Consider the following 18341-nt stretch of genomic DNA (forward strand, 5'->3'; position numbering starts at 1 on the left):
GCACCGCGCTATTTAATTAAAAACTGAGTTGCACCATGTATGGAATACACATGTATATATAAATATAAAAATATAAAAATCTTTTTATTATGGTAATATATATTCTTTGTAGAAATTGTATGAAGACAAACTGGGTGGCCACCAGTTAATGAAAATCAATAACAACAACTGTACACATTAATATAATAACTTCATTTGTTATACTAAAAAATATACAATATATTAAAAATAAGAAATCTGAAAATGTTTTGATACTCTAGTCCAGGGGTGGCCAAACCTGTCCTCAAGACCTACCAGCAGTGCATGTTTTCCAGGCAACCTTTGGATCTATAGTAGGAATGAATGCAGCAGGTTTGAAAATGTGACAGTTAGTAATGACTACAGCTGTACACCAGCTAGGTGATCTGGGGAATGTGACAGTTAGTAATGACTACAGCTGTGCACCAGCTAGGTGATCTGGGGAATGTGACAGTTAGTAATGACTGCAGCTGTGCACCAGCTAGGTGATCTGGGGAATGTGACAGTTAGTAATGACTGCAGCTGTGCACCAGCTAGGTGATCTGGAAAACGTGGACCGTTGGCAGATCTCGAGGACCGGTTTGGCCACCCCTGCTCTAGGCAATGGATGCTCTGTTAGTACTGTATTAATGTTGTATTTCTTTGTGCAAATAAACAGTTCTCTCAAAGTCAAATGAGGTATGAGTTTACTTGCCAATAATTAGATGCTATGGATGAGTGACAATAATGCCGCTGGTTCCTGCCGTGATGCCGGGACTCGACACCCATGGCAGGTGTCCAAGTGGAAGTGGAAGAGCTGGAAGTGGCGTATGGCATCTGTGCCAGGGGTTTAGATGGTCTGAATGTTGGCCGCATGCTCACCTCTCAGATGGTTTGTGTCTGGAGGCACAGCGTCTCACACCCTGTGGTGTACCTCAAACCTCATCACCCCCTTCGCGGAATCCGAGTCACAGCTGTGTAGTCTGTCATGTGTCACCAAGATTTATCATTGGACCTTTCTGTAGCAGAATACACTTTGCATGGCATGTATGTCCCACGGTGTAATCTTATTCTTGTTGCTGATTACAGGTGAGCTGCAGACAGCGAGGCTGCTGTTGGGTTCCGTCTAATGCCAACGCTGAGCCGTGGTGTTTCTATTCACAAAGCCACGGATATGAAGCAGAGAGTGGCAAGATCACCACATCCAAAGGTAAAACATGGTACCATAGGGTATATATATATATATATATATATATATATATATATATATATATATAGACAGATAGGGAATCCCAGCAAGCAGGACCCCAAACACGGCACTGGAAGGTCTTTGTAAACAAGTGGACTTTTATTTTCTCAACGTTTCGCGGGATTTAACCGCGTCGTCAGGAGAAACAAGCAAGACAATGGTACATACTCACTACTCACCTTATGTAGAGACCAGCACGCTGCATCCCCCGCCCACGCACCGCAAATCACGGAGACCGTCCACACCTGTAAGTGGCGCACAGAATGACATCATGCAGCCACAACAGGTCTGAGTTGCTTAGCAACCAGTGTATCTCCGAGATCAGCAGAGCCGGCCGGCGTTAGCAGAACAATGCAAGTCCCCACATAGGTGTTTAAAATATACATTTAGATAATACACAAAAAGAATATATATTACAGTAAAAATAACTGAAAAGACAGAAATACATATAAATACAATTAAAAATGACATTTAGTAAAATGTCACCACATACACATAAAAAACAATTAAGAACCAACAGTCAAATAAATTCAATATTTCAATTAGACACAGTGCTGTGTGTCGAGTACATCTAGTAGATAGTAGATCTACATCAAAGTATTCCAAGCAATACGCTCATTAAGGCCCCTTGGAGACACAGTATCAAGTCTGTATATCCAAGATGCCTCCAAGCGCAACAATTTTTTATTGCGATCACCCCCCCTGATATTCTCTGGTACATGATCAATTATTAAGTATTTGAGAGAACATAGCTGATGACCATGCATTTTGAAATGCACAGCCACCGGCTGATCACAAGGTTTCCCCATCAAAGCTGCTTTAATGGCAGATCTATGTAAAGCCATTCTTTCTTTAAATTTCCTGGCGGTTTTGCCTACATAATAAAAGCCACACGGGCAGATGATAATGTAAACCACGAATCGGGATTCACATGACAACACATGGCGTATTTTATATTTGAAGGCATTATGAGGATGCTTAAAAGTGCCACCAGTGATTAAATAACCACAGGTTACACAATTAGGACACCTATAACATCCAGGTTTTTTAGCAGAAAAAGTATTGAGTGTTTTATGATCACTTATATCGGTATGTACCAATAGATCACGGAGGTTTCTACCTCGACTGTAACAGGACAGGGGTCTAGTATTTTTAAAGCATTCCAACTTTTTATCAGAGGCTACAATTGGCCAAAGGGATCGGGTTGCAATTGGCAGTACAGGACTAGACGTGTCAAAGGTAGTAACTAATGGAAAAATTGCTTCTTTGGATTTTGACACAGGTTTTAGAAGATCTTTACGATGTAAGCCTAAAACTTTACTTTTGGACATTTGTAGCTGATTAAGGGGGTACCCACGTTCACGGAACTTGTCAATTACTTTATCCAACTCAGATGGGAGGGATGACCAGTCACTGCTGATCCCCGCCACCCTCACCATCTGTGAGTACGGAAGCCCTTTTTTCAGGGGGGGTGGGTGATGACTACTAGCTACCAATAGGGTGTTCCTATCAGTCTGCTTGGAAAAAACTGATGTCTTAATTTGTCCATTATTAATGCTTACAAGAACATCCAGGAATGCAATTTCTAAGTTACTACATTTAAAAGTAAATTTGATGGGAGAATCTAATTCATTGATTTCCTGCATCATGGCCAGGAAGGTGCTCTCACCACCACCCCATACCATGAACACGTCATCAATATATCTGCAGAACATCTGGATGTGTGGTCTGTGGCGGTGTGCAAAGAATACACTCTGTTCAAAACCGAACATGTATATATTTGCATATGATGGTGAGACCGCCGCCCCCATAGCACATCCAGATGTCTGCAGATATATTTTACCATCGAAAACAAAATAATTGCGGGTAAGGATAAGCTCCAATAATGTCAGATATAGTGTAACATCAAACCCGAAATTTTCAACCTTGTGACACAAAAAATCTTTAACTGCCCTCAACCCTTCTCCATGCGGAATTGAGGTATATAAACTTGTGACATCCATAACACATAACAGTGTATCTGGTGCCACAGTGCCCAATTCTAATGGACAAATTAAGACATCAGTTTTTTCCAAGCAGACTGATAGGAACACCCTATTGGTAGCTAGTAGTCATCACCCACCCCCCCCTGAAAAAAGGGCTTCCGTACTCACAGATGGTGAGGGTGGCGAGGATCAGCAGTGACTGGTCATCCCTCCCATCTGGGTTGGATAAAGTAATTGACAAGTTCCGTGAACGTGGGTACCCCCTTAATCAGCTACAAATGTCCAAAAGTAAAGTTTTAGGCTTACATCGTAAAGACCTTCTAAAACCTGTGTCAAAATCCAAAGAAGCAATTTTTCCATTAGTTACTACCTTTGACACGTCTAGTCCTGTACTGCCAATTGCAACCCGATCCCTTTGGCCAATTGTAGCCTCTGATAAAAAGTTGGAATGCTTTAAAAATACTAGACCCCTGTCCTGTTACAGTCGAGGTAGAAACCTCCGTGATCTATTGGTACATACCGATATAAGTGATCATAAAACACTCAATACTTTTTCTGCTAAAAAATCTGGATGTTATAGGTGTCCTAATTGTGTAACCTGTGGTTATTTAATCACTGGTGGCACTTTTAAGCATCCTCATAATGCCTTCAAATATAAAATACGCCATGTGTTGTCATGTGAATCCCGATTCGTGGTTTACATTATCATCTGCCCGTGTGGCTTTTATTATGTAGTCAAAACCGCCAGGAAATTTAAAGAAAGAATGGCTTTACATAGATCTGCCATTAAAGCAGCTTTGATGAGGAAACCTTGTGATCAGCCGGTGGCTGAGCATTTCAAAATGCATGGTCATCAGCTATGTTCTCTCAAATACTTAATAATTGATCATGTACCAGAGAATATCAGGGGGGGTGATCACAATAAAAAATTGTTGCGCTTGGAGGCATCTTGGATATACAGACTTGATACTGTGTCTCCAAGGGGCCTTAATGAGCGTATTGCTTGGAATACTTTGATGTAGATCTACTATCTACTAGATGTACTCGACACACAGCACTGTGTCTAATTGAAATATTGAATTTATTTGACTGTTGGTTCTTAATTGTTTTTTATGTGTATGTGGTGACATTTTACTAAATGTCATTTTTAATTGTATTTATATGTATTTCTGTCTTTTCAGTTATTTTTACTGTAATATATATTCTTTTTGTGTATTATCTAAATGTATATTTTAAACACCTATGTGGGGACTTGCATTGTTCTGCTAACGCCGGCCGGCTCTGCTGATCTCGGAGATACGCTGGTTGCTAAGCAACTCAGACCTGTTGTGGCTGCATGATGTCATTCTGTGCGCCACTTACAGGTGTGGACGGTCTCCGTGATTTGCGGTGCGTGGGCGGGGGATGCAGCGTGCTGGTCTCTACATAAGGTGAGTAGTGAGTATGTACCATTGTCTTGCTTGTTTCTCCTGACGACGCGGTTAAATCCCGCAAAACGTTGAGAAAATAAAAGTCCACTTGTTTACAAAGACCTTCCAGTGCCGTGTTTGGGGTCCTGCTTGCTGGGATTCCCTATCTGTCTACACAATTTCTACAAGGGCACGGAGGCTATTGATTATTGAGGAGAGAGTGCCAGTCCGAGTCGTGGATATATATATATATATATATATATATATATATATATATATATATATATCTCCAGGGGGAAATGTACAGGTCAGCCTGCCCCAAAGCTGTCCCTAGCTGATTTCATGCCCTAGATTAGATTTTTGTTGGTGCACAACGCAGCGGGCCCGGTGCCTCGCTACGCTCTGCACACTAATTTATTCTCCCTCCAGGGATGTCGTGGACACCCACGGAGGGAGAATGTGTCGGGATTTCGGCGGTCGGGATTCCGGCGTCGGGATCCTGAATGCCGGGATCCCGACCGCCGGGATTTTAACTGCATACCTTAAAATGCCAGGTAAAAGCGGGGTAGTTCACACTAACAGTGTGAACATAGTATAATTCACACTGAACCAAACAGTAGTGCCCTTTATACATGTTACGCCACACAGTAGTGCCTTTTATACACATTACACCACACAGTAGTGCTCTTTATACACGTTATGCCACACAGTAGTGCTCTTTATACACATTACACCACACAGTAGTGCTCTTTATACACGTTATGCCACACAGTAGTGCTCTTTATACATGTTATGCCACACAGTAGTGCTCTTTATACACATTACACCACACAGTGGTGCCCTTTATACATGTTATTCCACACAGTAGTGCCCTTTATACACATTACACCACACAGTAGTGCTCTTTATACACGTTATGCCACACAGTAGTGCCCTTTATACACATTATGCCACACAGTAGTGCTCTTTATACACGTTATGCCACACAGTAGTGCCCTTTATACACATTACACCACACAGTGGTGCCCTTTATACATGTTTTTCCACACAGTAGTGCCCTTTATACACATTACACCACACAGTGGTGCCCTTTATACATGTTATTCCACAGAGTAGTGCCCTTTATACACATTACACCACACAGTAGTGCCCTTTATTCACATTACACCACACAGCGGTGCTCTTTATACACATTATGCCACACAGTAGTGCCCTTTATACACATTAAGCCACACAGTAGTGCTCTTTATACACATTATGCCACACAGTAGTGCCCTTTATACGGATTCAGTATGAAATCCGGCGGTCGGGATCCCGGCGTTCAAAATCCCGACGCCGGAATCCCGACCGCAGAAATCCCGACAAGGGGGGGATGTGGATCGCCCCCCCCCCCCCCCTGCGGGCTCGTTGCGCTCGCCACGCAGCGGGCCCGGTGCCTCGCTACGCTCGGCACGCTAATTTATTCTCCCTCAACGGGTGTCGTGGACACCCACGGAGGGAGAAAGTGTCAGGATTTCGGCGGTCGGGATTCCGGCTTCGGGATTCTGAACGCCGGGATCCCGAACGCCGGGATTTTAACTGCATCCCCTTTATACATGTTATTCCACACAGTAGTGCCTTTTATACATGTTATTCCACACAGTAGTGCCCTTTATACACATTGCACCACACAGTGGTGCCCTTTATACATGTTATTCCACACAGTAGTGCCCTTTATACATGTTATGCCACACAGTAGTGCCCTTTATACACGTTATGCCACACAGTAGTGCCCTTTATACACACTGCACCACACAGTGGTGCTCTTTATACACGTTATGCCACACAGTAGTGCCCTTTATACACGTTATGCCACACAGTAGTGCCCTTTATACACACTGCACCACACAGTGGTGCCTTTTATACACGTTACATCACACAGTTACTGCTCTCTACATGTTGGAGCCTCCCAATTTCCAAAGCAAAACCAACCCCTTCCCCCTTGACTATTACAATTTACTGACCATAGCCCCCACCCCATCCGCACCAGTTACAAAATTAAGTTGCAATAATCATGGTCCCTATTATACCGGCCTGGCTGCTGCCCTTTCTCCTGGTGCAGCCAGAAATTGGGTAAGCAAGCCCTAGGCATGTGCCTGATGGGGAATCTGCCCCTGTAAATACAAATCATCCACCTTTCTGTTCATTAGGATCCACTCCCCTCCTTCTCCCCCTATTGTCATTATTGTATATTCTGTTCCTCAGATTGCGCAGTGATACTTAGTATGGTGGAATTGCTGAATACATTGTTTCTTTACAAGAAATAATGAAAAATAGCGTTTATGGTGTGTGTGTGTGTGTGTGTGTGTGCGTGTGTGTGTCTTGGAATTTGTCCTGTTGCAGACATAATGCAGCGTTTACTGATGTGAAGTTTCTTCTGGAACAGGAAATAGACAATTCCCGCTGTGTAGAAGAATAACAAAGCCTCTGTTACAGGGTTTGATGCTCGTCTGAGACGGCTGCCGACACCAAAAGTGTTTGGGACAGAAATAGAGGAACTCCTGCTCTCTGCGGAAATACAGTCCAAGAACCGCTTCCGATTTAAGGTTTGCTGATTAACCATATTTCATACTACGGGGCCTGAATCAGAGATGGTCACTAATCAGATGCAGAATTTCAACAAGGTATCCTAGGTGCTTACCAGGGGCCCAGCCAGGGCCGGCCTTAGGCATAGGCACACTAGGCAATTGCCTAGGGCATTTGGAATTCCTAGGGGCATCAGCAGCTTCTGCTGATTAAAATGATATGCAGCATGCCTATATTCTGTGTGAGTGAGGCTGTATCTGCATATGAAATAGTGTATCCATGGAAATCACTGTAACATAGCATTCCGTATGCAGGTACAGCCACAGTTGCACACAGAATATAGGCATGCCGCATATCATTTTAATCATCGGAAGCTCCTTGTGTGTGCTGGTCATAACAATGCAAATAAGACGAATTTTCAGCAAAAAAGGCACCCAACGTTAGCAGAAGGGCCAGGAGCTGCATGGCCTATTGAGACAAGATGTATGAGGAAACATCTGAATCCAAGCAGAGGCAGAGTTCACAGTATTAGCGGCTGTGCGAGTCCGGTCTGCGGGTGGGTTGGTTGTGCAATAGTGTTCGGCATATGTGTAAGGGGCATTATGTGTGTCATGTATAAATGCATTAATAATGTGCGACATATGTGTAACAAGCATTATGTGTGTCATGTGTAATGGGCATTTTGTGTGTCATGTGTATAAGGGCATTAATAATGTGAAACATATGTGTAAGGGGCATTATGTGTGTCATGTGTATGAAGGGCATTAATAAAGGTTGGCATAATGTGTAAGGGGCATTACGGTTATAAGGACATAAATAATGTGTGTCATGTGTAAGGGGCATTACGGTGTGGCATTATCAGGGGTGCCGAGAGAAAGGGGTAGGGGGTACAAATTACCCAGGCCAAAGCCTGATGGGAGGGCCCAGTGGGGGCCCTGGGCCCCCTCCCCTTAAGTGACAGCAGCAGCTGCAGCTCTTCTCCTCTGCCCAGCACACACTGCTTTGTGTTGGGTTGCAGTGTGGCCATGGAGGTGGTTAAAATACAATATTTTCTCAGGATTTTTTTCTAAGGGTATAATTTGATGAGTAATGTATATAAGGTAAAGTGGTACTACAATGTGATGTAACATGAATAAGGGACACTCTCACATGATATAATGTGAATAAAGTTGCACTACTGTGTGGCATCATTTGAATTTGGGGTAAAATTGTGTGGCCATGCCCCTTCCCAGCAAGAACGCACCCCTATTTGGGCTGCGCACCAAATGTGTGCACTGTTTCTATTTAAAATATTGCAGGTAGGAGCACCAAAATGATGACTGCTATGATGAGGGTTGATGGTGCTGGGAAAGGGGAGCAGTGTCAGACGCGGAACTAGTGGCGGTGCTAGGGGGCACCAGTCAAAATCTTGCCTAGGGCATCATTTAGGCTAGGGCCGGCTCTGGGCCCAGCAGGTCACAAGGGACTCCATAAATATATCCTCACGACTATCATGTGATGTCATGACATCACAAAGACCCACCCACACTCCCAAAGTCCCTTTAATGTTAATGATAGGATAAAATTTATTTGGACACACAGAATGGTCTCATCCCCTGTATGTGGGCAGTCAGGTTACTGTATATGTGACACAGAATGGTCTCATCCTCTGTATGTGGGCAGTCACTGGTTGCTGTACATGTGACACAGAATGGTCTCATCCGCTGTATGTGGGCAGTCACTGGTTGCTGTACATGTGACACAGAATGGTCTCATCCTCTGTATGTGGGCAGTCACTGGTTGCTGTACATGTGACACAGAATGGTCTCATCCGCTGTATGTGGGCAGTCACTGGTTGCTGTACATGTGACACAGAATGGTCTCATCCTCTGTATGAGGGTAGTCACTGGTTGCTGTACATGTGACACAGAATGGTCTCATCCGCTGTATGTGGGCAGTCACTGGTTGCTGTACATGTGATCCAGGTATGAGGCTACTTCCAACTTACCTAGAGCCTGATTCAGATCTGTGCACAATGCTGAGGGTCTTGCCTAGGTCTAAATCCAGCCCTCTGTCCCAAATTGAGCAAATATTGAAAGACTGCACATGCGTACCATACACACCGCGCATGCGGGATGGTGAATAATAAAGCGGCCGGAGATTGACTATCAGGAAGCCGGGTTTGTGGGTGGTTACGGGATGTTTTCTGGGAGTGTCAGGTAGAACGAAGGCGCGCCCAGGCGTTATCAGGGAGGGTCTGTGACGTCAGCTCCGGCCCCGGTCAGCCGGGCTCAGCCGCAGGTTAGTGGCAGCCTCAGAGCTCCTGACATTTGCGCAGAATGCAAAATCCTTTTAGTGATGCCAGTTATTATCCATTCGCAATTCAATTGCCGATTTGATCGGGGCGGGTTTTCTTTCTTAAAGAAAAGCACACTGGGCACACTGGGCCTAATTCAGTGTCGCTTGCTGCTTAGCGAGCAGCTTAATGCTGCACGCCGCCCAGCCAAGTATCGCTGCCTGTAACATGGCAGTTAGGAGACGATTGGCTGCTACTTTGGGGTGGAATGCACTAATGCCCTTATTCAGGTTGGCTGAATTTGCACGGGGAACGATGTGCATGCGCAGCAGCATTTCTTTGCCTGCGTATACCCAGCCTTTTGTGCGGGGGGGGGTGGAGAGGGGCGTGGGGTGCCGGCCTGGGCCATCAGCATGTGTGAACGCCTAGCATTTCATGGGCGTTCCCATGAAAATGCTGGGTGTACACATGCTAATGTGTCCGTGACACACGTGTGTGGGGTGTCAGCCACCCACCCAATTCCCTGCATTTTTACAGGTCTGGACCACCCTTACATATGTGTGCGATTTCTACATCATTCGATGGTCGGCGACCAGCCATAGATGGGGGAGGCTCTCACTGGCGTGCGAATGGATGTTAGTGTAAAACATCCATTCATGAGCCTTGCAAACGCATCCCGCCTGCGAATGTGTGGTGCCGGCTAACCAATCACAATGGTGCAAATTTGTGCCCGAGTGAGTCAACCTGAATAAGGGCCTAAGTATTGCATCTGTGCTGCGGTACATCCCACCACACATGGTGTACATACCTTAGGAATGCAATTGTGGGGGGCTGGGAGGGATCCGATTAGATCCCTCTCAGGGGAAAATCTAATGAGAAGCCCATAGGTTCTCTAGGTAACACCATGAAGAACTGGTGTTACCCACCACTGTGATGTCCCAGAATGCATTGCTTCCTGGTGCTCAGTGCATGTGGGAACTGTGGCCAAAGTATGGAGACGAACATTTCGATGTTTTGGGGTGTATTTTCCCTATAGCACATCCCATCCTTTATCTCTCTCCACTCTCCAAGCCTTAGTACATGTACCTCAATATGTAGTACGTTTCATGATTAATGTTTACTTCTAAATAAGAAATATATTCCCCTGTAATATACTGTATATATATATATATATATATATATATATAAATATATATATATATATATATGTGTAATTCCCTGTGAGATATATATATATATATATATATATATATATATATATATAATAAATATATATGTAATTCCCTGTGATATACTGTATATAAGGCTATTTATTTTCTCTGTAGATCACAGACCCGTTGAATAAAAGGTTTGAGGTCCCTCACGAGCACGTGGAGAGTTTTACTGGAACAGCGGAACCGAACCCAAACTACAACGTGGAGCTGGTAGAGAATCCCTTTGGCATTAAGGTTGTGAGGAAGACACCCGACGTCAGAGTCCTGTAAGTGCCACGTTTCTGCAATCAGAGTTCTGTAAGTGCCACCACGTATCTGCCGTCAGAGTCCTGTAAGTGCCATGTATCTGCCGTCAGAGTTCTGTAAGTGCCACGTATCTGCCGTCAGAGTCCTGTAAGTGCCACATATCTGCCGTCAGAGTCCTGTAAGTGCCACATATCTGCCGCCAGAGTCCTGTAAGTGCCACGTTTCTGCCATCAGAGTTCTGTACGTGCCATGTTTCTGCCATCAGAGTCCTGTAAGTGCCACGTTTCTGCCATCAGAGTCCTGTAAGTGCCACATATCTGCCGCCAGAGTCCTGTAAGTGCCACATTTCTGCCATCAGAGCTCTGTAAGTGCCACATATCTGCCGTCAGAGTCCTGTAAGTGCCACGTTTCTGCCATCAGAGTTCTGTAAGTGCCACGTATCTGCCGTCAGAGTCCTGTAAGTGCCACGTATCTGCCGTCAGAGTCCTGTAAGTGCCACATATCTGCCGGCACCTTATATCAATGCACCAACATCTAGGCCGCAATCATCTTAGTAGCTGATAAATCTGAGGTCAGACAAGTGATATGTAACAGATGTCACTGTAATTATTATTCATGGAATAAAAGCTAAGCCCTTATGAAATAGCAATGGGCCTCATTCTGATCCAGATACAACAGACATCGCAGCTGCCGTCCAAAATCCATTCGCAAGTCACCATGAAATGATTTTCCCAGCCTGAGTAACTCAGACCCTTCCACAGCGGGGGCGGAGATGACATCACAGACCCTCCCTGATATCGTCTGGCCACGCCTGCATTTCCCTGACACTCCCAGAAAGCTGCAGGTTGCCACCCACCAACACTGGCTCATTGTCAGTCATATGGTGAGGGGATTGCGAATAGGTCATGCACTATTTTTGTTGCTATTTCGGCTTGTACTTGGCTTGTGCGCTGAAATCTGAATTATTGAAAAGGAAATCGTATTGGATCTATACCCGAAATCTGTACACAGTCAGTTGTGTCCCTGTCTGTATGATGGGAGTAATTCAGACCTGATCACACGGCTGCTAATCTTCGGAGCCAAGCGATAGCGAAATCCTTCCTTGCATTAAGGTTTACGCTGTGCGAATGGATGTATACGGAGGCGAATCTACTGCAAAAATGTCCAAAACCCATCGTTAGATGCTCCCCATGGAATGATATCTCTAATTGGCACCAGTCATCGCAGGCTCAGAGCAGCCACTCGGCGGTGCGATGGAAACAGACATATCCGGCCTGGAGCCGACGTCACCTCCTGTAATACGCACAGACATATCCGGCCTGGAGCCGACGTCACCTCCTGTAATACGCACAGACATATCCGACCTGGAGCCGACGTCACCTCCTGTAATACGCACAGACATATCCGGCCAGGAGCCGACGTCACCTCCTGTAATACGCACAGACATATCCGGCCTGGAGCCGACGTCACCTCCTGTAATACGCACAGACATATCCGGCCTGGAGCCGGCGTCACCTCCTGTAATACGCACAGACATATCCGGCCTGGAGCCGACGTCACCTCCTGTAATACGCACAGACATATCCGGCCTGGAGCCGACGTCACCTCCTGTAATACGCACAGACATATCCGGCCAGGAGCCGGCGTCACCTCCTGTAATACGCACAGACATAACCAGCCAGGAGCCGACGTCACCTCCTGTAATACGCACAGACATATCCGGCCTGGAGCCGACGTCACCTCCTGTAATACGCACAGACATATCCGGCCTGGAGCCGGCGTCACCTCCTGTAATACGCACAGACATAACCGGCCTGGAGCCGACGTCACCTCCTGTAATACGCACAGACATATCCGGCCTGGAGCCGGCGTCACCTCCTGTAATACGCACAGACATATCCGGCCAGGAGCCGGCGTCACCTCCTGTAATACGCACAGACATATCCGGCCTGGAGCCGGCGTCACCTCCTGTAATACGCACAGACATATCCGGCCTGGAGCCGGCGTCACCTCCTGTAATACGCACAGACATATCCGGCCTGGAGCCGGCGTCACCTCCTGTAATACGCACAGACATATCCGGCCAGGAGCCGGCGTCACCTCCTGTAATACGCACAGACATATCCGGCCTGGAGCCGACGTCACCTCCTGTAATACGCACAGACATATCCGGCCTGGAGCCGACGTCACCTCCTGTAATACGCACAGACATATCCGGCCAGGAGCCGGCGTCACCTCCTGTAATACGCACAGACATATCCGGCCTGGAGCCGACGTCACCTCCTGTAATACGCACAGACATATCCGGCCAGGAGCCGACGTCACCTCCTGTAATACGCCTGCATTATCCTAGGCACGCTGAGCAATTTTCCGCAAATACCCAGCATTTTTCCAGGTGCTCCCATGGAAGGCCCGATATCCACCCTCAGACTCCTACTTCCTGTCAATCACTCTGTGAGCGGCCCGAGATGAAAGTATCAGTATCAGTATTTCATTGCAGCCGGGTGTCGCCTGATTGCATCATTCTATGTAAGATGAGGTTGGCACCAGGATATAACACATTGTATAAGTAATGATCAGGGCCGGTTGTGGTGGTACCTGTCGTTCGGCGCTGTCTATTTAAATCTGGCGGCGGAGGCAGCGGGGGTCCCTGCAGTCCATTAAAAATCACGAGCGCTATCCGCCGGGCTATGCGGAAGCGCTTCCAGTGTGAAAACACTGGCACCACGTTGATTGGCTGAGATCAGCGTGCGCCGTGCTGCCAGAGTTATCACACTAGAAGCGCTTCCGCATTGCCCGGCGGATAGCGCTCGTGATTTTTAATGGACTGCAGGGACCCCCGCTGCCTCCGCCGCCAGATTTAAATAGACAGCGCCGTAGGACAGGTACCCGGGCGGCACAAAATGCCGCCCTCCAGTGGCCGGCGCCCTAGGCAAATGCCTAGATTTGCCTAGTGGTGGCGCCGGCCCTGGTAATGATACAGCCATTGTGCTGCTGTGCATTTCATTTTGTAGCTGAGGACCAGGGCTTTCCAACGAGCCCAGCCCCATGTCTCTAGCCCCCCGGGAACCGGAGATATCGCCTGGCAAAGCTGTAACGTTTTTTCTCCATAGGATAATATGGGACCCGTCAATTCCGACCCCCACCCGGTTCCAACGGCTGCCAGTTCCCCCCCTGGCATCACAGAAGCTTTAGGTTCCAAATCGCTGGGCCTTCAATATGATACCAGGCTGGTCCATATCGGTCAATCGGTTCCAGAGATATTGCGTGTAAACCGATTTTTTTATTTTTGAAATGTAATTTCATGGCTGTTCATGTTCTGTGAGGGCAGATTACTCTGGAACCAAACATTCCAGTTTCACTGGACCAAAATCATTCAAAGCCCACTCAAAAGTTATTCAATATGATACTTGTCTCATGTAAATGGGTCAGTTGGTTCCGAAGATATAGCCGATTAAATGAGATAACTGGTTAAAGGGGGGAGGGGTGGTTTTCTCTCCCCCTCACACCAGAAAATGCAGGGACTAGGCTGGTGTAAAGGGGGCCAACCTGGGAATGCATTTTCTGGTGTGGGTATTATTCCAAATAGCCGGTACCTGCAGTGCTCTGAATACAGCCAGGCTCTGCCACTGTCAGTGGCTATCACTTCTGCCTGGCGGCGGCTGTCCCACATTTACCGCGAGCATGTATTACCCTTGGCAATGAGCATGTAATCCCACATGGCAACGAGCATGGAACCTCTGGCAATGAGCATGGAACCCTTGGCAATGAGCATGTAGATAAGCAGCACTTATGTAGCATAATTTTTAATAGGCATTATGGTGTTTGGCATAACACATAATGGACATAATGGCGTGTAACTTAACGTGTAATGGACATTATGGTGTAAATGTTTAATGCAAGCCTTTGCCGGACAATGTCCCTGTTTATGAAGCGTCTTGTGAATTTTGGCTTAATCTGTGTGGCATTATGTGAATTATGGCTCAATCCGTGTGGCATTATGTGAATTCTGGCTCAATCCGTGTGGCATTATGTGAATTTTGGCTCAATCCATTTGGCATTTTATGAATTTGGCTCAATTCGTGTGTTATTATGTGAATTTTGGCTCATTCCATTTGGCATCATGTGTAAGGGGCAAGTATAATGGGGTCTAGTATTTTGTTGCATAATGTGTAGAAGTTGTTGTACACTACACTCAAGGACACGCCCCCTGTTGAGTGGCCACACCCCCTTTTCTGGATCGCGCCTTTGGGGCGCGCACAACTACATCCTTCACTTTTGTTGCCATGGTGGGCCTGCGTACTTTAAATGCCAGAGCCTATTTTTAATCCCATTCCCACTCTCTCTCTGTCGCTCTCTTAGCATGGCACCACTAACACCGCCCCTCCCCCACCTAAACCCTCTTTTATCATGGTGCCCCCCCTGTCATTTTATCCTGGATCCGCCCCTGCTGCTGTGTAACATTATCCTATATTACATCAGTATTGGTGGGTATTGGTTCTATGTAAGATGAGGTTGGCACCAGGATATAACACATCGTATAAGTAATGATACAGCCATTGTGCTGCTGTGTCACATTATCCTATATTACATCAGCATTGGTGGGTATTGAGGTTGGCACCAGTATATAACACATTGTATATTCCCTGCTCCGCTAGGTTTGACACCACCATAGGACCCCTGCTGTATGCTGACCAGTTCCTGCAACTCACCATTAAACTACCCAGCAGCAATATATATGGATTGGGGGAACACGTCCACCGGCAGTACAAGCATGATACGTTCTGGAAGAAGTGGTCTATATTCGCCAGAGACGCCTTCCCCAATGGAGTAAGCACCGATCACTATAATCCGTTACTGAATGCTTGTAACATCGTATGACTGACACGGACAAAAGTATGAAACACGCAAACAGTAGACATGGCAATGGTCCACACATGCAAACAGTAGACATGGCAATGGTGCACACATGCAAACAGTAGACATGGCAATGGTGCACACATGCAAACAGTAGACATGGCAATGGTGCACACATGCAAACAGTAGACATGGCAATGGTCCACACATGCAAACAGTAGACATGGCAATGGTCCACACATGCAAACAGTAGACATGGCAATGGTGCACACATGCAAACAGTAGACATGGCAATGGTGCACACATGCAAACAGTAGACATGGCAATGGTGCACACATGCAAACAGTAGACATGGCAATGGTGCACACATGCAAACAGTAGACATGGCAATGGTGCACACATGCAAACAGTAGACATGGCAATGGTGCACACATGAAATGGTCCATCTGGGTTTTTTGGGGGAAATTTTTTCAGTTTTTTATGCTTTTACATTTCCATACCTTATACATGGACTCGGATGGGAGCAGCTGTTTCCTGAGTAATGTAACGTGTAGAACAATACTGTATCTGAGACATAGCGCAGTACGACAGTTGTGCACATATTAATATCTAGTATATATAATGTACAGTATGACACTACTAATGGGATTTACTCCGCAGGACGGATCTAACCTATACAGCGCACAGACGTTCTTCTTGTGCCTGGAAGATGAGAAGGGATCGTCCTTCGGGGTGTTTCTAATGAACAGCAATGCGATGGGCGAGTATTTCTTTTTCATTTTGCTGGAACATTCTAGTTGGCGCATTTGTGGCCTTTTCATTGGTCAGGAACACCCAGTAGTGTAACACAGGGGTCATTGTGAACGTAATGTATATAACAGTCACACCGCCTCGTTATATTACTGTATACTGTAGTAACGCTATTGTTATATACCATACAATTTCCCTGTACAGAGGTGATCGTCCAGCCGGCCCCGGCCGTTACTTATAGAACAATCGGAGGAATTCTGGACTTTTATGTGTTTGTCGGTAATACTCCAGAAGAAGTGGTTATGGAATACCTGGAGGTAACCATTATTCTATAGATTATAGAGCACTGCAGTGTTGCTACAGAACTTATTGTGGGGGTCATTCTGATTGACGCGCATTCCTGCAAGTTCGGCCCTACCCCGATGTTTGTGGGAATGGGCTATTATGCCCAGTGGTGTAACTACTGTAAGGCAGACCCCCCGTTGGGGTTGGGAGAGGAAGCAGCAGCGGGGGCCAGGCGCCAGCCAGTGCCGTCTTTCCCATTGGGCACGATGGGCAGTTGCCCGGGGGCCCTAGGACCTAGGGGCCCCCGGCCCAGCCCAATGGGAAAGATGGTGGCCGGGGTCCGGGAATCCGCTCACCCTCGCTGGGGGATCCGGGCAGGGGGATCAGGGCGGTGGCGGTAGCTAGAAGCCTGATTCGGCGAAGCTCTATTTGCCGGCGGGGCGGGAAGCGCTGTTGCATTTGAATAGACTGGCCGGACGCTGATTGGCTGAATTCAGAAAATCAGCATCAGGCCAGTCTTTGAAAAGGCAACAGCGCTTCCCACCCCGCCGGCAAATAGCGCTTCACCTCCTAGCTAGCAGTGAATTTAATTTCGGGGGTCCGTGTGCCGGGGTTCTGATCACCCTCACTGGGTGATCCGGCAGGGGGATCAGGGCATCGGTGGCGGTAGCTAGGAGCCCAAAGCGGCGAAGCGCTATTTGCCGGCAGGGGGGGCGAGAAGCGCTGCTGCATTTAAAATGACTGGCTGAATTCAGCCAATCAGCATCCGGCCAGTCTTTTCAAATTCAACAGCGCTTCCCGCCCCCGCCGACAAATAGTGCTTCGCCGCTTCGGGCTCCTAGCTACCGCCACCGCCGCCCTGATCCCCTTCCCCAGCGAGGATGGTCGGATCCCCGCCACCCGGCCACCATCTTTCCCATTAGCGCTATTTGCCGGTGGGGCGGGAAGCGCTGCTGCATTTGAAAAGACTGGCCGAACGCTGATTGGCTGAATTCAGCCAATCAGCGTCTGGCCAGTCTTTTCAAATGCAACAGCGCTTCCCGCCCCGCCAGTTAATAGCGCTTTGCCACTTCAGGGCAGGCTCCTAGCTACCGCCGCTGCCCTGATCCCGCTGCCCGGATCCCCCAGCGAAGATGATCGGATCCCCGGCCGCCGGAAGCTGACTGGCTGCCGCACGGAGCCAGAGAGGTGAGGGTTGGGGAGGTGACTGTGGGCTCCTGGGCAAACTAATTTGGGGGGGGGTCCAGTGAACTAGGTTGCCCAGGGGCCCTTCCTAATGTTAAGACGGCCCTGCCTACTTGGCGCACTGACATGCTGCTGCTGCCCGTTGGCTGAGCATCGGAGGATGAGTCAGCACTGGCGCTGGCGCGGCCGTGACACAGACAGTCACAAATCTCCACTGATTCCATTGAACAGTACACAGAGACGGCTATTGGTGTACAGGATGGGCGGCGGGTTGTTGGGGGGCGGCCTGGGACGGAGGGGAAGCAGCAGTCCACTCTCTCTCTG

The 18341-nt window shown here is 47.3% G+C and overlaps 1 protein-coding gene across 1 annotated transcript in view; it reads left to right on the forward strand.

Moving 5' to 3' along the window:
- Positions 1–18341, forward strand: part of LOC146019754 (maltase-glucoamylase-like) — a 146258-nt gene that overhangs the window by 19072 nt on the left and 108845 nt on the right. Inside the window, exons 4-9 of the mRNA XM_083152286.1 lie at positions 1087–1207; positions 7116–7225; positions 10806–10960; positions 15599–15770; positions 16458–16557; positions 16752–16864. Coding sequence (XP_083008412.1) covers positions 1087–1207; positions 7116–7225; positions 10806–10960; positions 15599–15770; positions 16458–16557; positions 16752–16864 — 771 coding nt within the window. The remainder of the gene's footprint in view (positions 1–1086; positions 1208–7115; positions 7226–10805; positions 10961–15598; positions 15771–16457; positions 16558–16751; positions 16865–18341) is intronic.

This window comes from Crinia signifera, chromosome 7, assembly GCF_055691185.1.
Source record: "Crinia signifera chromosome 7, ASM5569118v1, whole genome shotgun sequence".
Taxonomy (NCBI): Eukaryota; Metazoa; Chordata; class Amphibia; order Anura; family Myobatrachidae; genus Crinia; species Crinia signifera.